This window comes from Heterodontus francisci, chromosome 31 (genome assembly GCF_036365525.1).
Source record: "Heterodontus francisci isolate sHetFra1 chromosome 31, sHetFra1.hap1, whole genome shotgun sequence".
In the NCBI taxonomy this organism is placed as follows: domain Eukaryota; kingdom Metazoa; phylum Chordata; class Chondrichthyes; order Heterodontiformes; family Heterodontidae; genus Heterodontus; species Heterodontus francisci.
Genome location: NC_090401.1, coordinates 11,952,992 through 11,973,539, shown reverse-complemented (window position 1 = coordinate 11,973,539; position 20,548 = coordinate 11,952,992). Strand labels below are relative to the sequence as shown.

At 44.9% G+C, this 20,548-nt stretch overlaps 1 protein-coding gene across 8 annotated transcripts in view; it reads left to right on the top strand.

Annotated features, from left to right (window-relative positions):
* col16a1 (collagen, type XVI, alpha 1) overlaps nt 1-20,548 on the top strand; it is a 628,911-nt gene that overhangs the window by 249,686 nt on the left and 358,677 nt on the right. For all 8 annotated transcript variants that reach the window (XM_068011105.1, XM_068011107.1, XM_068011111.1 and 5 more), the window contains 5 exons: nt 2,889-2,984; nt 4,173-4,211; nt 6,320-6,364; nt 12,151-12,186; nt 13,693-13,800. In XM_068011105.1, coding sequence (XP_067867206.1) covers nt 2,889-2,984; nt 4,173-4,211; nt 6,320-6,364; nt 12,151-12,186; nt 13,693-13,800 — 324 coding nt within the window. The remainder of the gene's footprint in view (nt 1-2,888; nt 2,985-4,172; nt 4,212-6,319; nt 6,365-12,150; nt 12,187-13,692; nt 13,801-20,548) is intronic.

Genomic DNA, 20,548 nt, shown 5'->3' with positions numbered 1-20,548 from the left:
GACTGTGGTATGAGGCTACAACAACTGGAGGGAGTGGGGATGATATCAGGAAATGGGAGTCTGACCTTTAACCCCTGAGGCATGTGGAATAGCTTTCGACTCTGTTGAAAAAAATGTTCAGAGGAAGCTGATCCCTGAATTCAGAGGAATGGGAAAGACTGGGAGACATCTTTAACCTTAAAGGGAGGTGAGTGATGGGAGATATCTTTAACAATGCTTATTGAGCTATCAAAGATATTAAATGGTAGTTTCTTTATTCATTCATGGGATGTGGGCATCACTGGCAAGGCCAGTATTTATTGCCCAGCCCTAATTGCCCTTGACAAAGTGGTAGTGAACCGCCTTTAGGCTGAAATGTGACTGACTCTTTGGGAAAGGGGTCAGGGACCCATTCTGCCAGCTCACTGCCTGTTTGCTGCCTTCCTGTGTCCTGCCTACAGTGGCAAACCTGTCCACATATATTTAAATGACAACAATACATTACCTGACCCGTTTTCCATCACTTGTGGCATAGCAACCCCAGATGGTTGGGATACCTGTTCATCTGCCATGTCGCTATGGCAGCAGAAGGATGGTAATTAAAATTCACAATAATTGATTGTGCGGGGATGGAGGGATGCTGGTTAGGCAGCACCATCTCCACACCTGCCCCTCCAGGATGGAGACTGTGGGAGTCCACCTCATTTATTGGAATGACTCACAGGCCAGGAAATTGGTCTTGGGTCAGAGCAAATCGTAGACCTTCCACTCTAACAGTGCATTCCCTTCAGCTCTGCAACAGCAGCATGATCTAGCCCTCACTGTGCAGTAGGTTAGTTTCTCAATTCTTCAGATCACGTTAAGCTGCAACCATCTTATTCCGAGGCCTGGGATTCGGAGTCCTTTGGCAATGCCTGCAGTGTCCAACATATGATTGGGGAGGTGGAAGGAGGAAGAGAGGCAAAGGGCAGGAGTAGGGCGGAGAGGGGGTGGTTAGGAGGTTGGCAGTGTGAGGAAACAACACCATCTTCAGGCAAACCCCCCCCCCCCCCCTTACAGGACAGGTAGTGCACACGAGTGTTTTAAAGGGGCATGGCCAGGGTTCCCAGGAGGTACAAACGGCCCACATCATTTTTGAAACATGAAAGTGACGCTCTGGTTTTTCATGGTTAAAAGTGAATTAAATGGGGAAAAATTTTATTTGTAAGAATTTGCAAATACAAATTCACATATGTATGACATGTGGCCTAGAAATTTGGGCACCCTGGAGATCACGTGGGTGGGGATGGAGAGTTATGGGCAGCATCAGCTCGTGTGGTTCCAATCTAGGGTCACGAGGACAACTCCTACATCTCCTGGCTCCACATTCCGATAAGTATATTTTAAACACTTACCCTGTTAGTTACGGCCTTCAAAAGTCCCTTTGAGAGCTTTTAGGCTGCATGTTTTTTTATTATTCATTCTTGGGATCCAAGGTCACTGGCAAAGCTAGCGTTTATCACCCATCCCTAATTGCCCTTGAGGAGGTGGTGGTGAGCTGCCTTCTTGAACCGCTACAGTCCATGTTGGGTAGGTACACCCACAGTGCTGTTAGGAAGAGAGTTCCAGGATTTTGACCCAGCGACAATGAAGGAATGGTGATATAGTTCCAAGTCAGGATGGTGCGTGACTTGGAGGGGAACTTGCAGGTGGTGGTGTTCCCATGCAACTGCTGCCCTTGTCCTTCTAGGTGGTAGAGGTAGTGGGTTTGGAAGATGCTGCCTGAGTAGCCTTGGTGCATTGCTGCAGTTCATCTTGTAGATGGTACACACTGCTGCCACTGTGCTTTGCTGAATGGTGAAGGGAGTGAATGTTGAAGGGGCGCTGATCAAGTGGGCTGCTTTGTCCTGGATGGTGTTGAGCTTCTTAAGTGTTGTTGAAGCTGCACCCATCCAGGCAAGTGGAAAGTATTCCATCACACTCCTGACCTATGCCTTTCATATGGTGGACAGGCTTTGCGGACTCAGGAGATGAGTTACACGCTGCAGAATTCCCAGCCTCTGATGTGTTCTTGTAACCACTGTACTTATATGGCTGCTCCAGTTCAGTTTCTGGTCAATGATAACCCCATGAATGTTGATAGTGGGAGATTCACCAATGGTAATGCCATTGAACGTCAAGGGGAGATGGTTAGATTCTCTCTTGTTTGAGTTGGTCATTGCCTGGTACTTGTCTGACATGAATGTGACTTGCCATTTATCAGCCCAAGCCTGGATTTTGTCCAGGTCTTGCTTCATATGGATATGGACTGCTTCAGTATCTGAGGAGTTGTGAATGGTACTGAACACTCTGCAATCATCAGAGAACATCTCCATTCCGACCTTATGTTGGAGAGTAGGCCATTGATGAAGCAGTTGAAGATGGTTTGGCCCAGGACGCTGCCCTGAGGAACTCCTGCAGGCCTGATTTCCCTGAGTGCCAGCTGCCTTAGGGTAAACTAATCTTGCAACTGGGGCCTCACACGGGCATTTGGCTCTTTATTTGCCGATGCCTAAAGTTTTAATGCCTATTTCAGGCATATGCACTGCAAGCTAATGTTTCAGCTTTTAGCAACTTTGTGAGTGGCACACTTCCAGCTCATAGAGTGTGTGGGCCTCCTACCCACCATGTTGGATACTTAGGAAGCTGTTTAGCACCTGAAAATTAGGCACTGTGTGGCCAGGTCACTGGGCCATTGTCCCTTTGGCATGCTATTGATTCAGAAATCCTGCAGTTAATGCTGACCAGCACCATGGCAACTGAGTGTCTACCAGCCTGGGATTTGCCAGTTGCTTGGTTCTGATTTTTAGCGTACATCCGTTCACCAAAATGTTCTCGCGAGAATGAGACTGTCTCGTTCGGATTTAGATTCTGTTTGTTCTGTTAATTAGGGAGATCCAGGACCAGTTGGGCCAGAGGGACTGGCCGGTGAGCCAGGATCCCCAGGACCCCCAGGACCCCCAGGAATAGGAGTTCCAGGAAAACCGGTGAGTGTCCCAACAGTTCCCTGTTGCAGGCTAGACAGCAGAAGGAGTAAGCAAGGGAGTGCAGCCCACAGTGTTACTGCAGCACAGGATGACAAGGTCAAGCTGGGCGAGGAGCCTAGACCGCCCTCAGTGTGACCATCCCCTTCCCTGCGTTTCCCAGTGGAGTAATCTTCCTTTCATTGAGGTGCAGTATATTCCCTGAAGGCATGATAGTCAGTTAGAACCAGAAACATGTGGTGATCGCACTCTGGGTGAGGATCACACATTCCTCCTCATCACACATCACCTTCCTCCTCCCCCTCACTGCACCATCCCCCACCCCTCACCATCCCCCACCCCTCACCATACCATCCCCCACCCCTCACCATACCATCCCCCACCCCTCACCATCCCCCACCCCTCACCATCACCCACCCCTCACCATCACCCACCCCTCACCATTCCCCACCCCTCACCATCCCCCACCCCTCACTATCCCCCACCCCTCACCATACCATCCCCCAACCCTCACCATCCTCCACCCCTCATCATACCATCCCCCCTCTAACTCACCATCCCCTTCCCCTCCCCCTTGCCATTCCCATCTTCACTCCCTCTCCGCACCGTACTGTCACCTTCTAACTCCCCTTCACCGCACCATCCCCCTCACCTTCGTCCTCCCCCTCCCCATCATTCTCCCCCTCCCCTCCTCTCTTGCCTGTCAGTCACACAGCCTTTTTCCCATTTCCAGTATATCTTAGAAACTAATCAATTAAAGTGTTGAAAGAAAATGTAAATGTAAAGTATCATTTTGTTTCCTGTCTCTGTGATCCTTCTCCTGGGTGTTGCTCACAGCAATGTGCTGGAAATTAATCTTCAATTCCCGGCAACCCAGGACAATCCTGGAGATTTGGAAACTATACCTCCCTCCCTGCTTTGTTTACTCTTCCCATCGGGCTCCCTGATTCCAGTTTCCTGAAAGGTTATACCTGAAACATATAGTGTTTTTCTCTGTTCCCCTGGATCTTGTGTATTTCCAGTGTTTTCTGTTGTTGTAGCTGTAAGTTTTGCCTCTTTGCTGATCTCTGCTCCTCTGTGTTCAAAAGGGCATCGAGCTCGATCTCCTTTGTTTATTCCTATCGCCCTGTTACAAACAGCTTGATCATCTCTGGTTAGTACAGTTCTAACGTTTACTTTTATTTCCGAAAGGGAAAACCCGGAGGCCCACCTGGACCAAAAGGAGACAGGGTAAGTTCTTTTCAGAAATAGGCCTTCTCCAGCTCAAACCTCCTGACCAGGAAGTGCTGCTCAGTCCCTCCATTTTAAGCCACTCAAGTCCTGGCTAATCTCAACCTCATGTCCCTTGATCATTGCTGCTGGATACTCCCCCTTCACTGCCCTGGTCTATGTCACTAGTTAGCTGTTGCAAATGGGTAAATTCAATCTTACAGGAGTGCTGCAGTCTCCAGGAATGAAAGATTAATCACCCAGACAATGCTGCAAGCAGTTGGGGAGTAAAATCACTGAGGCATTAAAACACAACTGTGTGTTTTTGTTTTCTTTGAACAGTTTCTAGGGTCGGGTGCTGCTCAGGGCCCAGTATTTACAGAGAGGCGAGGAGGATGCATGGGCGGGCAAAACACACCAGGGAACTGTCAAATTGACAGACTGGCCGACTGCTGGGCAGGAAGCCACAACCAGGACCCTTAGAGACAGCCCTGGGTAATCTGGGAGGGGTGTAGACCAGAGATCAAGGCCTTGAGGAGTGGTGGGGAGTTGGTCGTGATCACAGTCAGGAATGAGCAACCGAGAGAGCAAATCTGCGGTTGACAGAGGGGATACCAAATGCTTCCTTGAGGGGCTGGTAGGGTGGGGTGGGGTGGGGGGGTGCAGTTCTGCTCTTCCTGCACACCAGGAATTCTGGGAAAAGTATTACCCTGTGAAGCCAACAGCTTCTGCCTCCATTTCACTCTCAGGTTTCCCTGAGCCCTGGGAAGCCCAGCCAGCGTCAAATTTAAATCAGGCTCCCAGATGGACTGTGGGGGGCCCTATTTAAATATGTTAATGAGGCACCCTGCCTCTCCACAGGAGGATACACATATGGCAGGAAACTCATGCTGATTTGGGAGGGGGCACGTTAATAAGAAGACTTGCATTTATATCGCGCCTTTCATGACCAGAGGACGTGCCAAAGTGCTTTACAGACAATGAAGTACTTTTAAAGTGCAGTCACTGTTGTAAGAAACGTGGCAGCCATTTTGCGCACAGCGAGCTCCCACAAACAGCAATATGATAATGATCCGATAATCTGTTTAGTGATGTTGATTGAGGGATAAATATTGGCCAGGAATCTGGGCAGAACTCCCCTGCATTTCTTCATAATAGTGCTATGGGTTCTTTTACATCCACTTGAGAGGGCAGATAGAGGCTCAGGTTAACGGCTCATCCAAAAGACAGTACCTGTGACAGTGCAGCACTCCCTCAGTACTGCACTGGAGTGTCAGCCTTGATGTTGGTGTTCAAGTCTCTGGAGTGGGACTTGAACCACAACCTTCTGCCCCACTGGTGAGAATGCCACCAACTGAACCATGGCTGAGACTTTCTCTATTTTTGTTAATGGCCCCCACCCTCTCCCAACTTTTGTGGGGGCGTGAATATTGAGCTCAGTGTCTCAGTAAAGTCACCGTCCAATGCTTAAGTGTTTGCTTCAGTTACACAGAACCGAAATGACATGTCGAATGGTGCTCCTGGTATCTGACTATTACTACCATTTACAAGTAACAGTTTGAGTTATGAATTGCTCGACCCTGAAGGGTTGGGTCTTGGAACTTGTCTGCAAGCTAGTTCCTGGAAATCTGCAATAAAAACAGAAAATACTGGAAATACTCAGCAGGTCAGTCAGCATCTGTGGAGACGTTTCAGATTGATGATCTTTCATCAGAACCGGAGAAAGATTATCAACATGATATTTTAACCCTACCTTTCTCTCGCCATCGATGCTGCCTGACCTGCTGAGTATTTACAGCATTTAAAGTTTAATTCACTGTTCTAAATCTGAATTGGAACCTCGTTGTTAAATTTACATTGCTCCCCCTTCTCCTTCCCAACACTGCTTCTGTTGGACTCTTCCATCCAGTGGGTCGAACAGTAGAAGGAGATTCCACCAATCTTTAGGGAAGGGGGAACTGATTTAAAATGTTGTTGGATTATCATGAAATGTGGGGGCTGGACAAGGTGAGCTGAAGGATGAGGTCATAGGTCAAGTGATTCTGACCTCTTTGTGGTTAAACAGCAGCAAGCAGCTCCTGACGGGGCATTTTGTCTTCAGTGCCTTCACCTGTCCTTGTGTTCTGTAGGGAGACGACGGCGATCCTGGCCAGGACGGCATCCGGGGAAAACCTGTGAGTATCACTTTTGCGTGGCTTTGAAGGAGAAGTTATTTTTGCCCACTGATTCCAGCAGTCAGGTGCATTTCAGGATCAACTCAACTCCTAATGGGTGTGAACACACCAGCGAATTGTTTAATCCTGCAATCCGAATCTTAGTCAGAGTGGCCAAGGGGCTAGCAAGTGAGAAAGAGTTTGCAGTAAGTGATTTCATGTAACATCACCAATTAAAGCCCAAAATTGGGGCTGTGCAGAGGGAGCTTTATATTTATAGGGAAAAGATAGCAAAATGTAATTACATTACAGGGCTCCAGCTGAAGCTGGCTTTTCTCTATGCTGTAATTTAGCTTTATTATCTTTCCAATATTTAGTTCAGTGTAAACGAGCTTTACTCTGTACCTAAGCTGTTTTTTTAAAATTTATTTATTTATTTTTTTATTTTTTTTTGTATCTAACTCCGTGCTGTACCTGTCCTGGGAATGTTTGATGTGGACAGTGTAGAGGGAACTTTACTCTGTATCTAACCCCGTGCTGTACCTGTCCTGGGAGTGTTTTATGGGGACAGTGTAGAGGGACATTTACTCTATATCTAACCTGTGCTATACCTGTCTAGGGAGCATTTGATGGGACAGTGTAGAGGGACATTTACTCTGTATCTAACTCATTCTGTACTTGCCTTGGGAGTGTTTGATGGGACAGTGTAGAGGGACATTTACTCTGTATCTAACTCATTCTGTACTTGCCTTGGGAGTGTTTGATGGGACAGTGTAGAGGGAGCTTTAAGTTCCTGCTTTATTTTAATGAATGAAAGCAACTTGTCAAAACAGATACCTCAACCAGTTCCATCACTGTGGTCTGGAGTATAATAGGTTGATTGCTGATATCAATGCTTAACACAAATAGCTCTTCAATAAATAACTTTTGAGAACTTGTGGGACTTCAGTCAAGTTGAACAAGTGAGTTCCCACCCACACCCATTCTTCCACCACCCCAGCCCCCCAGTGAACAAGAGAGCCAGTCGGAGCTCTCTCTCTGCTCCCTAACAAGGGTTACCCCTGCCCTGGCCGACTGGTGTTCCTGCTTCAGTGTCAAGAATTACACAGGGCCCTTAAATCTGGCGTTTACAATCAGCATTTTTCTGTAAGTCTTAAAGTAATGTTGAGTGAAAAGTCTAGGCCTTAGCATGTGTATATTATGTGACCACGTTACCCGCCCCCCATCCACCCACCACCACTCCCTCTGGTGGTCTGTCCTGCTGGTGAGACAGTACATACCCAGGGATGGTGATGGAGGAGTCTGGGACATTGGCTCATAGATATGTTTTCATGAGTTTGACCATGTCAGGCTGTTGCTCAACTCATCAGTGGGGCAAAGCTGCCCACTTTAACTCTGGTCCCCATCAGGGTGCCTTTGTGGGATTGCTCAAGTTTTGTCCCCATACAGTGCCTGGGCCATTGGCATTTCAGTTGTTCTGTTTTGTAGCAATTATATTTAACAATTGAGTGGTTTCTACGGTCACATCAGAGGGCATTATGAATTCAACATGTAATGTGGAACTGGAGTTACATTTAATATAGAATCATAGGATGGTTACCACACAGAAGGAGGCCAATTGGCCCATCATATCTGTACTGGCTCTCTGAAGGAACAATTTACCTAGTGCCACTCCCCCGCCTTCTCCCCGCAGCCCTGCACATTCTTCCTTTTCAAATAACAATCCAATTCCCTCTTGAATGCATCAATTGAACTTGCCTCCACCATCCTGTCAGGCAGTGCATTCCAGGTCCTGACCACTCACTGCATGAAAAAGTTTGTCCATATGTCATTATTGCTTCTTTTGCTGATTGCCTTAAATCTGTGTCCTCTGGTTCGCAACGCTTCCACCAATGGGAACAGTTTCTATCTACTCTGTCCAGACCCCTCATGATTTTGAATAACCCTGTCAAATCTCATCTCAACCTTCTCTTCTCCAAGGAAAACTGTCCCAACTTCTCCAATCTATCGACATAACTAAAATTCCTTATCACTGGAACCATTCTCGTGAATCTTTTCTGCCCCCTTTCTAACACCTTCATATCCTTCCTAAAGTGCAGTGCCGAGAATTGGACTCAGTATTCCAGTTGAGGCCGAACCAGTGTTTTATACAAGTTCAACATAACTTCCTTGCTTTTGTACTCTATGCCCCTATTAATAAAGCCTGGGATGCTGTAGGTTTTATTAACTGCTCTCTCTACCTGTCCTGCCACCTTCAATGATTTGTGCACATATACACCTTGGTCCCTCTGCTCCTGCACCTCCTTTAGAATTGTAGCCTTTATTCTATATTGTCTTTCCATGTTCTTCCTACCAAAATGAATCACTTCACATTTCTCTGCATTGAACTTCATCTGCCACCTGTCCGCCCATTCCACCAACTTGTCTATGTCCTTTTGAAGGTCTACACTATCCTCCTCACAGTTCACAATGCTTCCAAGTTTCATATCGCCCGCATATTTTGAAATTGTGCCCTGTACACCAAGGTCTAGATCATTAATATATATCAGGAAAAGCAAGGGTCCCAACACTGATCCCTGGGAAACTCCACTACAAACCTTCCTCCAGCTCAAAAAACATCCATTCACCACTATTAGTTTCCTGTCACTCAACCAATTCCGTACCCGTGTTGCTACTGTCCCTTTTATTCCATGAGCTATAACTTTGCTCAAAGTTCTGTCGTGTGGTATTGTATCAAACGCCTTTTGAAAGTCCAAGTATTTGAATGTCCATCAACTGCATTGCCCTCATCAAACCTCTCTATTACCTCTTCAAAAAACTCCACCCTAACTTATCCTCCATTTCACCAACCTATGCCCTTTTGAAGATCTACACCATCCTCACAGTTTGCTATCCTTCCAAGTTTTGCATTGCCTACAAACTTTGAAATTGTGCCCCGTACACCAAGGTCTAAGTCATTCATACATATCAGGAAGAGCAGGAGTCTGAACACTGGCCCCTGGGATCTCCACTACAAACCTTACTCCAGTCCAAAAAACATCCATTAACCACCGCTCTCTGTTTTCTGTCACTCAGCCAATTCTTGTTGCTACTGTCCCTTTTATTCCATGAAATCTAACTTTGCTCACAAGTCTGTTGTGCGGCACTGTATCAAACACCTTTTGAAATTCCATGTACACCATATCAACAACATCACATCAACAATACCCTTACCAACCCTTTCTGTTAACTCTTCAAAATACTCCAGCAAGATAGTTAAACATGATTTGCCCTGCACAAATGCATGCTGGCTTTCCTTAATTAACTCGCATTTGTTCAAGTGGCTATTAATTTTGTCCCGAATTATCGTTTCTAGAAGTTTCCCCACCACTGAGTTTAAATTGACTGACCTGTAGCTGTTGGGCTTCCTTTACACCCTTTTTTGAACAAGGGTGTTACATTTGAGATTCTCCAGTCCTCTGAGTCAAAGGAAGATTGGAAAATTATGGCCAGTGTCTCTACAACTTCCACTTTCACTTTCCTCAGTATCTTTGGATGCATCTCATCCGGTCCTGGTGTCTTATCAACTTTAAGTACAGACAACATATCCAATACCACCTCCTTGTCAATTTTAAACCCTTCAGATGTCTAAACTACCTCTTCTTTCACCGTAATTTGTGTAGCATCATCTTCCTTAGTAAAGACAAATGCAAAGTATTTATTTAATACCTCAACCATGCTCTCTGCCTCCATGTGTAAATGCCCTTTTGGTCCCTAATCAGCCCCACTCCTCCTTTTACCATCCTTTTACTATTTATATGCCTATAGAAGACTTTTGAATTCCCTTGTATGTTAACTGCCAGTGTCTTCTCATACCCTGTCTTTGCTTCTCTTATTTGCTTTGTCAATTCCCATGTGAACCTTCTATATTCAGCCTGGTTCTTGGTTGTATTATCCACCTGGCATCTGTCATAAGTATTCTTTTTCTTCTTTATCTTAATCTCTATCTCTTTTGTCATGCAGGGAGCTCTGGATTTCTTTGCCCTACCTTTCCCCTTTGTGGACTATGCCTTGACCTTGCCTGAACTATCTCTTTTTTAAAGGCAGCGCATTGTTCAGTTACCGTTTTGCCTGCCGACCTTTGATTCCAGTTTATCTAGATTAGATCCATTCTTACCCCATTGACGTTGGCTTTCCCCAGTTAATTATTCTTACTTTGGATTGTTCCGTGTCCTTTCCCATAGCCATCCTAAACCTTATGATACAATGATCACTGTCCCCTAAATGCTCTCCTACTGACACTTGATCCACTTGGCCCACCTCATTCCCAAGAACCAGGACTAGCAGTGCCTCCTTTCTCATTGAACTGGAAACATACTGCGATAGAAAATTCTCCTGAACACCCTCTGGAAACTCTTGCCCCTCTCTGCCCTTTACACTACCACTATCCCACTCTAAATTTGGATAAAGTCCCCCATTATAACTACTCTATAATTCTTGTACCTTTCTGTAATTTCCTTGCAAATTTGTTCCTCTGCATCTTTCCCACTAGTTGGTGGCCGAAAGACAACACCGTGCAATGTAATTACAGCTTTTTTTCTTCCTTAGCTCTAGCCAAATAGAATCTGTCCTTGACCCCTCTGGGACATTCTCTCTCTACAGTACTGCAATACTCTCATTAATAAATACTGCCACACTCCTCCTTTTGTTAAGACCTTGTATCTAGGAGTATCTAATACCCAGTCCTGCCCTTCTTTGAGCCAGGTCTCAAAGGAATCCATGAATTAGTTGAAGTTATAGCTTCAACATCATATTTCCACATGGCTATCTGTGCCTGCAGCTTCCCAATCTTATTTACCACACTCTCTACATCCACATACATGCACAGTAAACCTAATTTGGACGTTATTACTTTCATCTTACACTAACCTCACTTAATGCCTTACTATTACCTACTCTGGTGCTATTTGTCTCTCCCATTATTCAGTGCACCTTGGTATTCTTCTCTAGTATTATCTCCTGGTTCCCACAGCCCTGTCCCTGCCAAATTAGAGTAAACCCTCCCCAATAGCACTAGTAAATTGCCCCGCAAGGAAATTGGTCCTGGCTCTGTTTAGGTGCAACCCATCTGGCCTGTACAGGTCCCATCTCCCCCAGAGCTGCACCCACTGTCCCAGGAATCTAAAGCCCTCCATCCTGCACCTTCTTTCCAGCCACAGATTCATCTGCTTTATCCTCCTATTTTTACACTCACTTGCACATGGTACAGGGAGTAATCCAGAGATTACTACTTTAGAGGTCCTGCTTGCTCATTCCCGATTTAGCTCTCTAAATTCTGACTGCCGGACCACATCCCTCTTTCTGCCTATGTCATTGATACCAATGTGGACCATGACTGCTAGCTGTTCACCCTCCTCCCTCAGGATGTAGGCCAGACCAGGACAGGCATCGTGAATTAGTTGGACTTTTTATGGATGTTTTTGCTGGTACCAGCCCACAAATTATCAGATTTATTGGCTTCAATTTCACAATTTTCCCTGGTGAGATTTGAACTCATGACCTCAGGGTTGCTAGTCCAGCACCATAACTGTACTCACTGTCTGTCAGTGCAGTATAATGTACAGAGCTGCTGGCAGTGTGTCCTGCAGCAATCTGACTAAGTAATTCTGTATACGCAATATTATAAAATGATTTGATTTATGGATCTGATCACTGTTATTGCTTCTGACAGTAGGAAACGGATGTTGCTGTTTGTAATTAAAGTTTCATCAGCTCCTCTGACACTCTGAGATTCATCAAATCATGGCCTTTTTTTCCCCACATTTTAGGGTAAAGCTGGATTGTCGGGGCCAAAGGGAGAAAAGGTGAGTCACTGCGACTCTAAGCAGCTGACAGCTTCAGCTGTAATTCCGCCAGTTCCTGTCGATGTAGAATTGGTCACCATGAGGTAGAATCAGCCCAGCCTGAAGAACATAAAATGATTGAGCAAAGCTCCACTCATAGCTGACTCAATAAATATACAGCCCAGTGCATTACAGAGCAGAGAGGCTCCAGGATTTATCTGGGGCCTGAGCTGACCATGCTCATCTCAGCCTGGTGTGGATTTGGAGCTGTTACAGCAGGTTCTCAGTGTCTCTGGGCTATGAAGGGGACATTCTGGGTGGTGGTGGTGGGGTGGGGGTCCTGTTCCTGATCCTGAATCACTGACTCCTGCTGGAAGTGTATGTACTTGGGTTTGTGTGAAGAATCCTGCTCAGCTAGAGTGACCCTTAGGGTCAAGCAGCTTACCAGTAATCACTGTCGACGCTGATAAAAACTAATCACTTGGGTGAGATATAGAACTTGGATTTGGTGGGTATAAAATTAGGAGGAAAACCACTTTTAGGATAAAAAAATAAGGCCACTAGGCCCAGAAAGCTTTCACCATTCTGGCTGATCACAGTCCCAAATTCTCACCATATCCTTCAGTGCCTTATCTCTCTAGAATTTTATCCAGATCCCTCTTGAACCCATTTTCCTCAATGAGATGGGGATTGCATTCGAATCCAGAAAGCCACTTGGTGAGGGATAGAACTGGATCCATCTTTGCACACTTTTAGCTTTTTTTCTAGAGTTACACATTATAAGCATACACCTCCTAATCTAACAACCACAGTTTCAGTCTATGTCTATTAAAAGGGGCTCAAATGAATTACCAGTTTGTGTATATGCAAGACCACCACTTGCACACAATTAAACACAATTAATATACAATTAATTGGTTGTTCCCCAGCCTTCCACTAGGGGTCACATGTAAATATGCCCCCGCCCCATCAAGGATCATGTGTAAATATGGCCCCTGCTATTGGTATGGGCTTCTGCTAAGGGTCATGTGCAAATATGAGGCCCCAGTAGAGGTCACACGTAAATTCAGCCCCCCCTCCCCCACCATCACCAAGGGTGACGTGCAAATATGGGGCCACATTAAGGGTCATGTGTAAATGTGGAACCCCTGGTAAAACATGGTTGTGTTTTAATGGATTGAGAGAGGGGGGATTGTGTGGGGAGAAGGATAGGATGTTGGGGGAAGCAGGAGGAGGGTAAAAGGGTTCTGAATACACTTGGTTCCCCAGGGCCAAAAGAATTCTTAGTCAGACTCTGTTTGTTCGTACTTTTCCTCGCAACTTATTCCGTGCATCCAGCGCCCACTCAGCAAAGATGTCCCACCATCTTCCCTCGACACTCTGAATTTCCAACTTTTGAACTCATCACTTCTGGAATGTGAGCTGTTCAGCACAATTTCTTAATTTTCTTTACTGGTTTTGAAGAGCTGAGATTTCTGAAGCTGATTTGCAGTCCGCTGGTAATGAAGCCCATGTTATTGTCCACAGGGAGATCAATGCGGGGTTTGTCCTACACACCTGGAGGGAGGTGGAGGTGATGCTAAACTCACAGGAAGCCACAGTAAAGGAGCGGAGCCTGGAGAGGCTGGGAAACCGGTGAGTGTTGGTCCCTGGATCTGGGAGTGCACTTGTCAGAGGATGGGAGTTCTTACAAGTTACTCCACAAAATAGTAGTCTACATACCATTGAATGTAGATGTTCACAGAATTATTAAGAATTTTGGTAATACTTATTATTGACAATAACTAAACATCGAACCCGGGTCACAGCTCCAGGGACCCGGGTTCGATTCCTGGTACTGCCTGTGTGGAGTTTGCAAGTTCTCCCTGTGTCTGCGTGGGTTTTCTCCGGGTGCTCCGGTTTCCTCCCACAAGCCAAAAGACTTGCAGGTTGATAGGTAAATTGCCCCTAGTATAGGTAGGTGGTAGGGAAATATAGGAACAGGTGGGGATGTTTGGTAGGAATATGGGATTAGTGTAGGATTAGTATAAATGGGTGGTTGATGTTCGGCACAGACTCGGTGGGCCGAAGGGCCTGTTTCAGTGCTGTATCTCTAATCTAATCCAATTAACAGAAACATGACAAAACCTTGCAAGTTTTAGCCAGGAAATCCAAAACATGTTAACGTTCCAAATGCAAAGCAGGCTCGGAGGGCCGAGTGGCCTACTCCTGCTCCTAATTCTTATGGTCGTATAATGTACTTGTTGATCAAATGTTTGAATTCCAACATATTGGCCAGCACAGACACGATGGGCCAAGTGGTCTCTTTCTGTGCCTTAAACTTTCTATGATTCTATGTCCACTCTTTGTATCCATTTTCACAACCAGATTCTGACAATCAATATGTTCCACAACATTATCTGAAGCTAGTTATCATTCAACACGGATTTGCTTGTCATGTCCTTGTAGCCATTGATTGTACTCCTAACTTGGCTCACACTCTCTAACTTTTCAGATCGATAGTCTTTCTCAGGCAAGTGCTTCTGCAAGGCTCTTTTAAAAAAGGGAGCATTCCTGCCTGTTCTGTGTCTGATAACTTTAGTTTTAACAAGTTATTTTCCTTTATCAATACCCTGCTTCTGAAAAGGATGATGTATTTGCAAATATATCCTCCGGCAAAACTTATCAACTAATTACTGGAATGTCTTTTAATTGGGTTTACTGTTCAAACTAACAATTACCCTTCATTGAATTCTGTGTTAATAAAGTAAAACAAACTTGTTTTATGATTACACTTTCATTCCTTTAACAGAAACTCACTTAATGGACAAAGGCTGAAAGTTAATATTCCTACAATATAAAAGACGGTTGATTTAACCCTTCCTTTACGCACTCTATTTCAAATGCTTCTCGTCTCTCACATCCTCCTCCAGTTAAAGGGGCAGGATGGCCAGACAGTACTAGTCTGTGATTGGCAGTCTGTGCTGTAGCTAGGTTGGAAGTTACTGTCCCTTCTGTGCCCCTCTGCTGATGATGAAAGATCACTTGTACCAAGAGGTGTAAGGTCACTAAAGGTTCAAACACTCAGAGCGAAGGATGACAGGTGTGAGCGACGGGATGAAGAGCCCTGGGCTCCCTCGACTTATTTTGGAAATAAAAAAAAAACAGAGTTGGATGTTGGGCAGCCATTCAACTCACCTAACTGAAGGCATGCAGTCTGAGTGGATAGGGAATGCAAAGACTGTACGTCAGATGTGTCAGAGGTCTCGCTCTCTGTCCCTCTGTCTCTGTCTTTCTCTCCTAATCTCTGTTTCTCTCTCTCTCTCTCTCTCTCTGTTTGTCTCTCTGTCTCTATCCCTCACTGCCTCTCTCTCTTTCTCTGTTTCTCTCTCTCTCTATTTGTGTCTCTGCAGGCCAGTGACAGAGCAGGGGAGGACCTGAGCCCCTGGCTGCTGAAGCTGAGGTGGTTTGGCAGGAGGTGGTCACAGGGTGGATTGTCCTCTGTACCAGTTCATTTCTCCATCCCAGTGAGCCAAACTGCAGCATTGCTGGGAGAAGTTGGAGAGAGGCCAGAGGCAGCAGTAGGCCAGCAGTGGCTTTGGATGTTGCGGCCCCAAGCTGCATGTGGGCAGCAGGAGTTCTTACAGCAGACAACACCCCACATCTGGCTCTCAGCTGACCCAGAGCTTGCAAAGATAGCTCCACACAGTTATTGCCAGGTCTGTGCGACAATTCCTGAAAATGTAGGTGACATCTTGGCATAATGGGCCATTAGGCTTTGCTGGGTGACAATCTCCCTGTCTGCTATACCATATGAAGCAAGACATGCGATGATTCATGGCTGATTAGGGATGTTGTAACTCTTTTTGCTGTGTTTTTTGTTGTTCCTGCTGTTGCTGTCACTGTTCTCAATGGCCCAACATGGTTTTATGAAAGGGAAATTGTGTTTGGTAAATCTATAACGAGTAAGATAGATAAGGGGGAACCGTGGATGGAGTTTATTTGGATTTTCAAAAAACATTTCATAAGGTGCCACGCATGAAATTATTACACAAAATTAGGATCATTGGAATTGGGGGTAATATATTAGCATGTATTGAGGATTGGTTAACAGCAGAAAACAGAATAGGAATAAACGGGACATTTTTGGGTTGCTGGGCTGTAACTAGTGGGGTACCACAAGAATCGGTGCTTGGGCTTCAGCTATTTACATTCTATGTTACTGACTTAGATGAGGGAACCATGTGTAATGTATCCAAGTTTGCTGATGATACAAAGTTAGGCGGGAAAGTAAGCTGCAAGGAGGACGCAAAGAGGCTTCAATGTAATATAGACAGGTTAAGTGATTTGGCAAGAGCTTGGCAGATGGAATGTAATGTGGAGAAATGTGAAGTTATCCACTTTAGAAGTAAAAATAAAAATGCAGTATATTTTTAAACCGTGAGAGACTGGGAAATTTTTGCATTCAGGGGGACCTGGGTGTCCCTGAACATGAATCACTGACAGTTAACATGCAGGTACAGCACCAATTAGGAAAGCAAATGGTATGTTAGCCTTCATTAGAAAAAGATTAGAGTATGGGCCTCAGTGAGACCACACTGTGTATAGGATATGTTTACCTTAGAGGGAATGCAACAAAGTTTCACTAAACTGATTTGTGGGAATGAGGGGGTTGTCTACGAGCAGAGATTGAGTAGACTAGACCTTTACTCTCAAAGGTTTAGAAGAATGAGAGGTGATCTAATTGAAACATAAAATTCTTAGGGGACTTGATCAGGCAGATGCTGGGAGGATAATTCTCCTTGCTGGGGAGTCTAGAATCGGGATCACAGTCTCAGAAAAAGGGTCAGCCATTTAGGACTGAGATGAGGAGAAACTTCTTCACTCAAAAGGCTTTAGATCTTTGGAATTCTCTACCCCAGAGGGCTATTAATGCTCATTCATTGAGTATATTCAAGATAGATGTCAATATATTTCTGGATACTAAGGGAATTAAGGGATCTGGAGATTAAGGGATATTGCGGGAAGGTGAAATTGAGGTAGAAGATCAGCCATAATTTTATTGAATGGTGGAGCAGGCTTGAAGGGCTGAATGGCCGACTCCTGCTATTTCCTATGTTCTCATGACCCTTTAAACTGACTGCTCTGTACCTGTTGATTGCCCAGCAGCCATAGATATTACTCACAGAGAAGTGACCTGGACGTGTAATAAACACAAAGGTCAGAAAAGGATATGGGAGGTATCATAATGGCCCTCCAATTGCATATCATAAAGTAATTCTGGATTGAAGGAAGAAGCTGCCTCCTTCTGCATTCAGGCCCATTGAAAATGCATGTGCAGAATAATCACATATTAACAGTAGACTCCATTTTACAATGGTCCAGGAAGCAAAAGATGGTTTGGAGTACACCTTGTCTATGCAGTTGTTTGATTAGATGTGGAAAAAACAAACCTGGAATCTTTATCCCTAGGTCAGGAGATTCAGGTAGAAGATCAGACATAATTGAATTAAATGGTGGAGAAGGTTTGAAAGGCCAAATAGTCGACACCTGCTCCTATTTCTCACGTAATTATGACCCTTTAAACTTATTGCACTGTACTGTTGAGTGCCCAGTAAATTGTTCTATTAAATATGAAAAACTCTAAACCCATCATCGTGAATCCTTTACTCAGTCTGAAGTTGACATATCTACCTGTATTTCACATCACACTCTGCACAGTGGGAGTGAATGCAATAGGGTTTGGTCAATAGGATTCGATACATTGGAATTGAATGGGAAGGGGTTTGTTCAATAGATTTCTATATGGTGGAAGTGAATGGGAAGGAGTTTGGTCAATGTGATTCTATACGGTGGAAATGAATGGGAAGGGGTTTGGTCACTGTGATTCTATACAGTGGAAATGAATGGCAAGGGGTTTGGTCAATGTCATTCTACACAGTGGAAGGAAATAGGAAGGGGGATGGTCAATAGAATTCTATACAGAGAAAGTGAATGGGAAGGGGTTTGGTCAACGTCATTCCATACAGTGGAAGTGAATGGGAAGGTGTTTGGTCTATAGGATTCCATACATTGGAAGTGAATGGGAAGGGGTTTGGTCAATGTGATTCTATGCAGTGGAAGTGAATGGGAAGGGGTTTGGTCAATAGGATTCTACACAGTGGAAGGAAATAGGAAGGGGGATGGTCAATAGAATTCTATACAGAGAAAGTGAATGGGAAGGGGTTTGGTCAACGTCATTCCATACAGTGGAAGTGAATGGGAAGGTGTTTGGTCTATAGGATTCCATACATTGGAAGTGAATGGGAAGGGGTTTGGTCAATGTGATTCTATACAATGCAAGTGATTGGGAAGGGGTTTGTTCAATAGATTTCTAAATGGTGGAAGTGAATGGGAAGGGGTTTGGTCAATGTGATTCTATGCAGTGGAAGTGAATGGGAAGGGGTTTGGTCAATAGGATTCTACACAGTGGACGGAAATAGGAAGGGGGATGGTCAATAGAATTCTATACAGAGAAAGTGAATGGGAAGGGGTTTGGTCAATGCCATTCCATACAGTGGAAGTGAATGGGAAGGTGTTTGGTCAATAGGATTCCATACATTGGAAGTGAATGGGAAGGGGTTTGGTCAATGTGATTCTATACAATGCAAGTGATTGGGAAGGGGTTTGTTCAATAGATTTCTAAATGGTGGAAGTGAATGGGAAGGGGTTTGGTCAATGTGATTCTATGCAGTGGAAGTGAATGGGATGGGGTTTGGTCAATGTCATTCTACACAGTGGAAGTGAATGGGAAGGGGTTTGGTCAATGTGATTCTATACAGTGGAAATGAATGGGAAGGGGTTTGGTCTCTGTGATTCTACACACTGGAAGTGAATGGGAAGGGGTTTGGTCAATAGGATTCTACACAGTGGAAGTGAATGGGAAGGGGTTTGGTCAATAGGATTCTATACAGTGGAAGTGAAGGGAAGGGGTTTGGTCAATGTGATTCGACACAGTGGAAGTGAATGGGAAGGGGTTTGGTCAATGTGATACTATACAGTGGCAGTAAATGGGAAGGGGTATGGTCAATAGGATTCTATACAGTGGAACTGAATGCAAAGGGGTTTGGTCAATAGGATTCTATGCAGTGGAAGTGAATGGGATTGGGTTTGGTTAATGTGATTCTAAACAGTGGAAGTGAATGGGAAGGGGTTCGGACAATAGATTTCTATACAGTGGATGTGAATGGGAAGGGGTTTGGTCAATGTGATTCTTTACAGTGGAAGTGAATGGGAAGGGGTTTGGTCAATGTGATTCTATACAGTGGAAGTGAATGGGAAGGGGTTTGGTCAATGTGATTCTATACAGTGGAAATGAATGGGAAGGGGTTTGGTCAATGGATTTCTATACAGTGGAAGTGAATGGGAAGGGGTTTGGTCAATGTGATTCTACACAGTGGAAGTGAATGGGAAGGGGTTTGGTCAATGTGATTCTACAAAGTGGAAGTGAATGGGAAGCGGATTGATCAGTGTAATTCTATACATTGGAAGTGAATGGGAAGGGGTTTGGTCAATAGACTTCCATACATTGGAAGTGAATGGGAAGGGGTTTGGTCAATGTGATTCGATGCAGTTGAATTGAATGGGAAGGGGTATGGTCAATCTTCGACTGCAGAGTGGAAGTGAATGGGAAGGGGTTTCGGCAATGTGATTCTACACATTGGATGTGAATGGGAAGGGGTTTGGTCAATAGGAATCTATACAGTGGAAGTGAATGGGAAGGGGTTTGGTCAATGTGATTCTATACAGTGGAACTGAATACGAAGGGGTTTGGTCAATGTGATTCTGCACAGTGGAAGTGAATGGGAAGGGGATTGGTCAATGTGATTCTATACAGTGGAAGTGAATGGGAAGGGGTTTGGTCAATGTGATTCTATACAGTGGAACTGAATACGAAGGGGTTTGGTCAATGTGATTCTGCACAGTGGAAGTGAATGGGAAGGGGTTTGGTCAATGTGATTCGAGACAGCGGATGTGAATGGGAAGGGATTTGGTCAATGTGATTCTACACATTGGATGTGAATGGGAAGGGGCTTGGTCAATAGGATTCTACACAGTGAAAGTGAATGGGAAAGGGTTTGGTCAATGTGATTCTACACAGTGGAAGTGAATGGGAAGGGGTATGGTCAATGTGATTCGATACAGTGGAAGTGAATGGGAAGGGGTATGGTCAATGTGATTCGATACAGTGGAAGTGAATGGGATGGGGCTTGGTCAGTGTGATTCGAGACAGCGGATGTGAATGGTAAGGGATTTGGTCAATGTGATTCTACACATTGGATGTGAATGGGAAGGGGCTTGGTCAATAGGATTCTACACAGTGAAAGTGAATGGGAAGGGGTTTGGTCAACGTGATTCTATACAG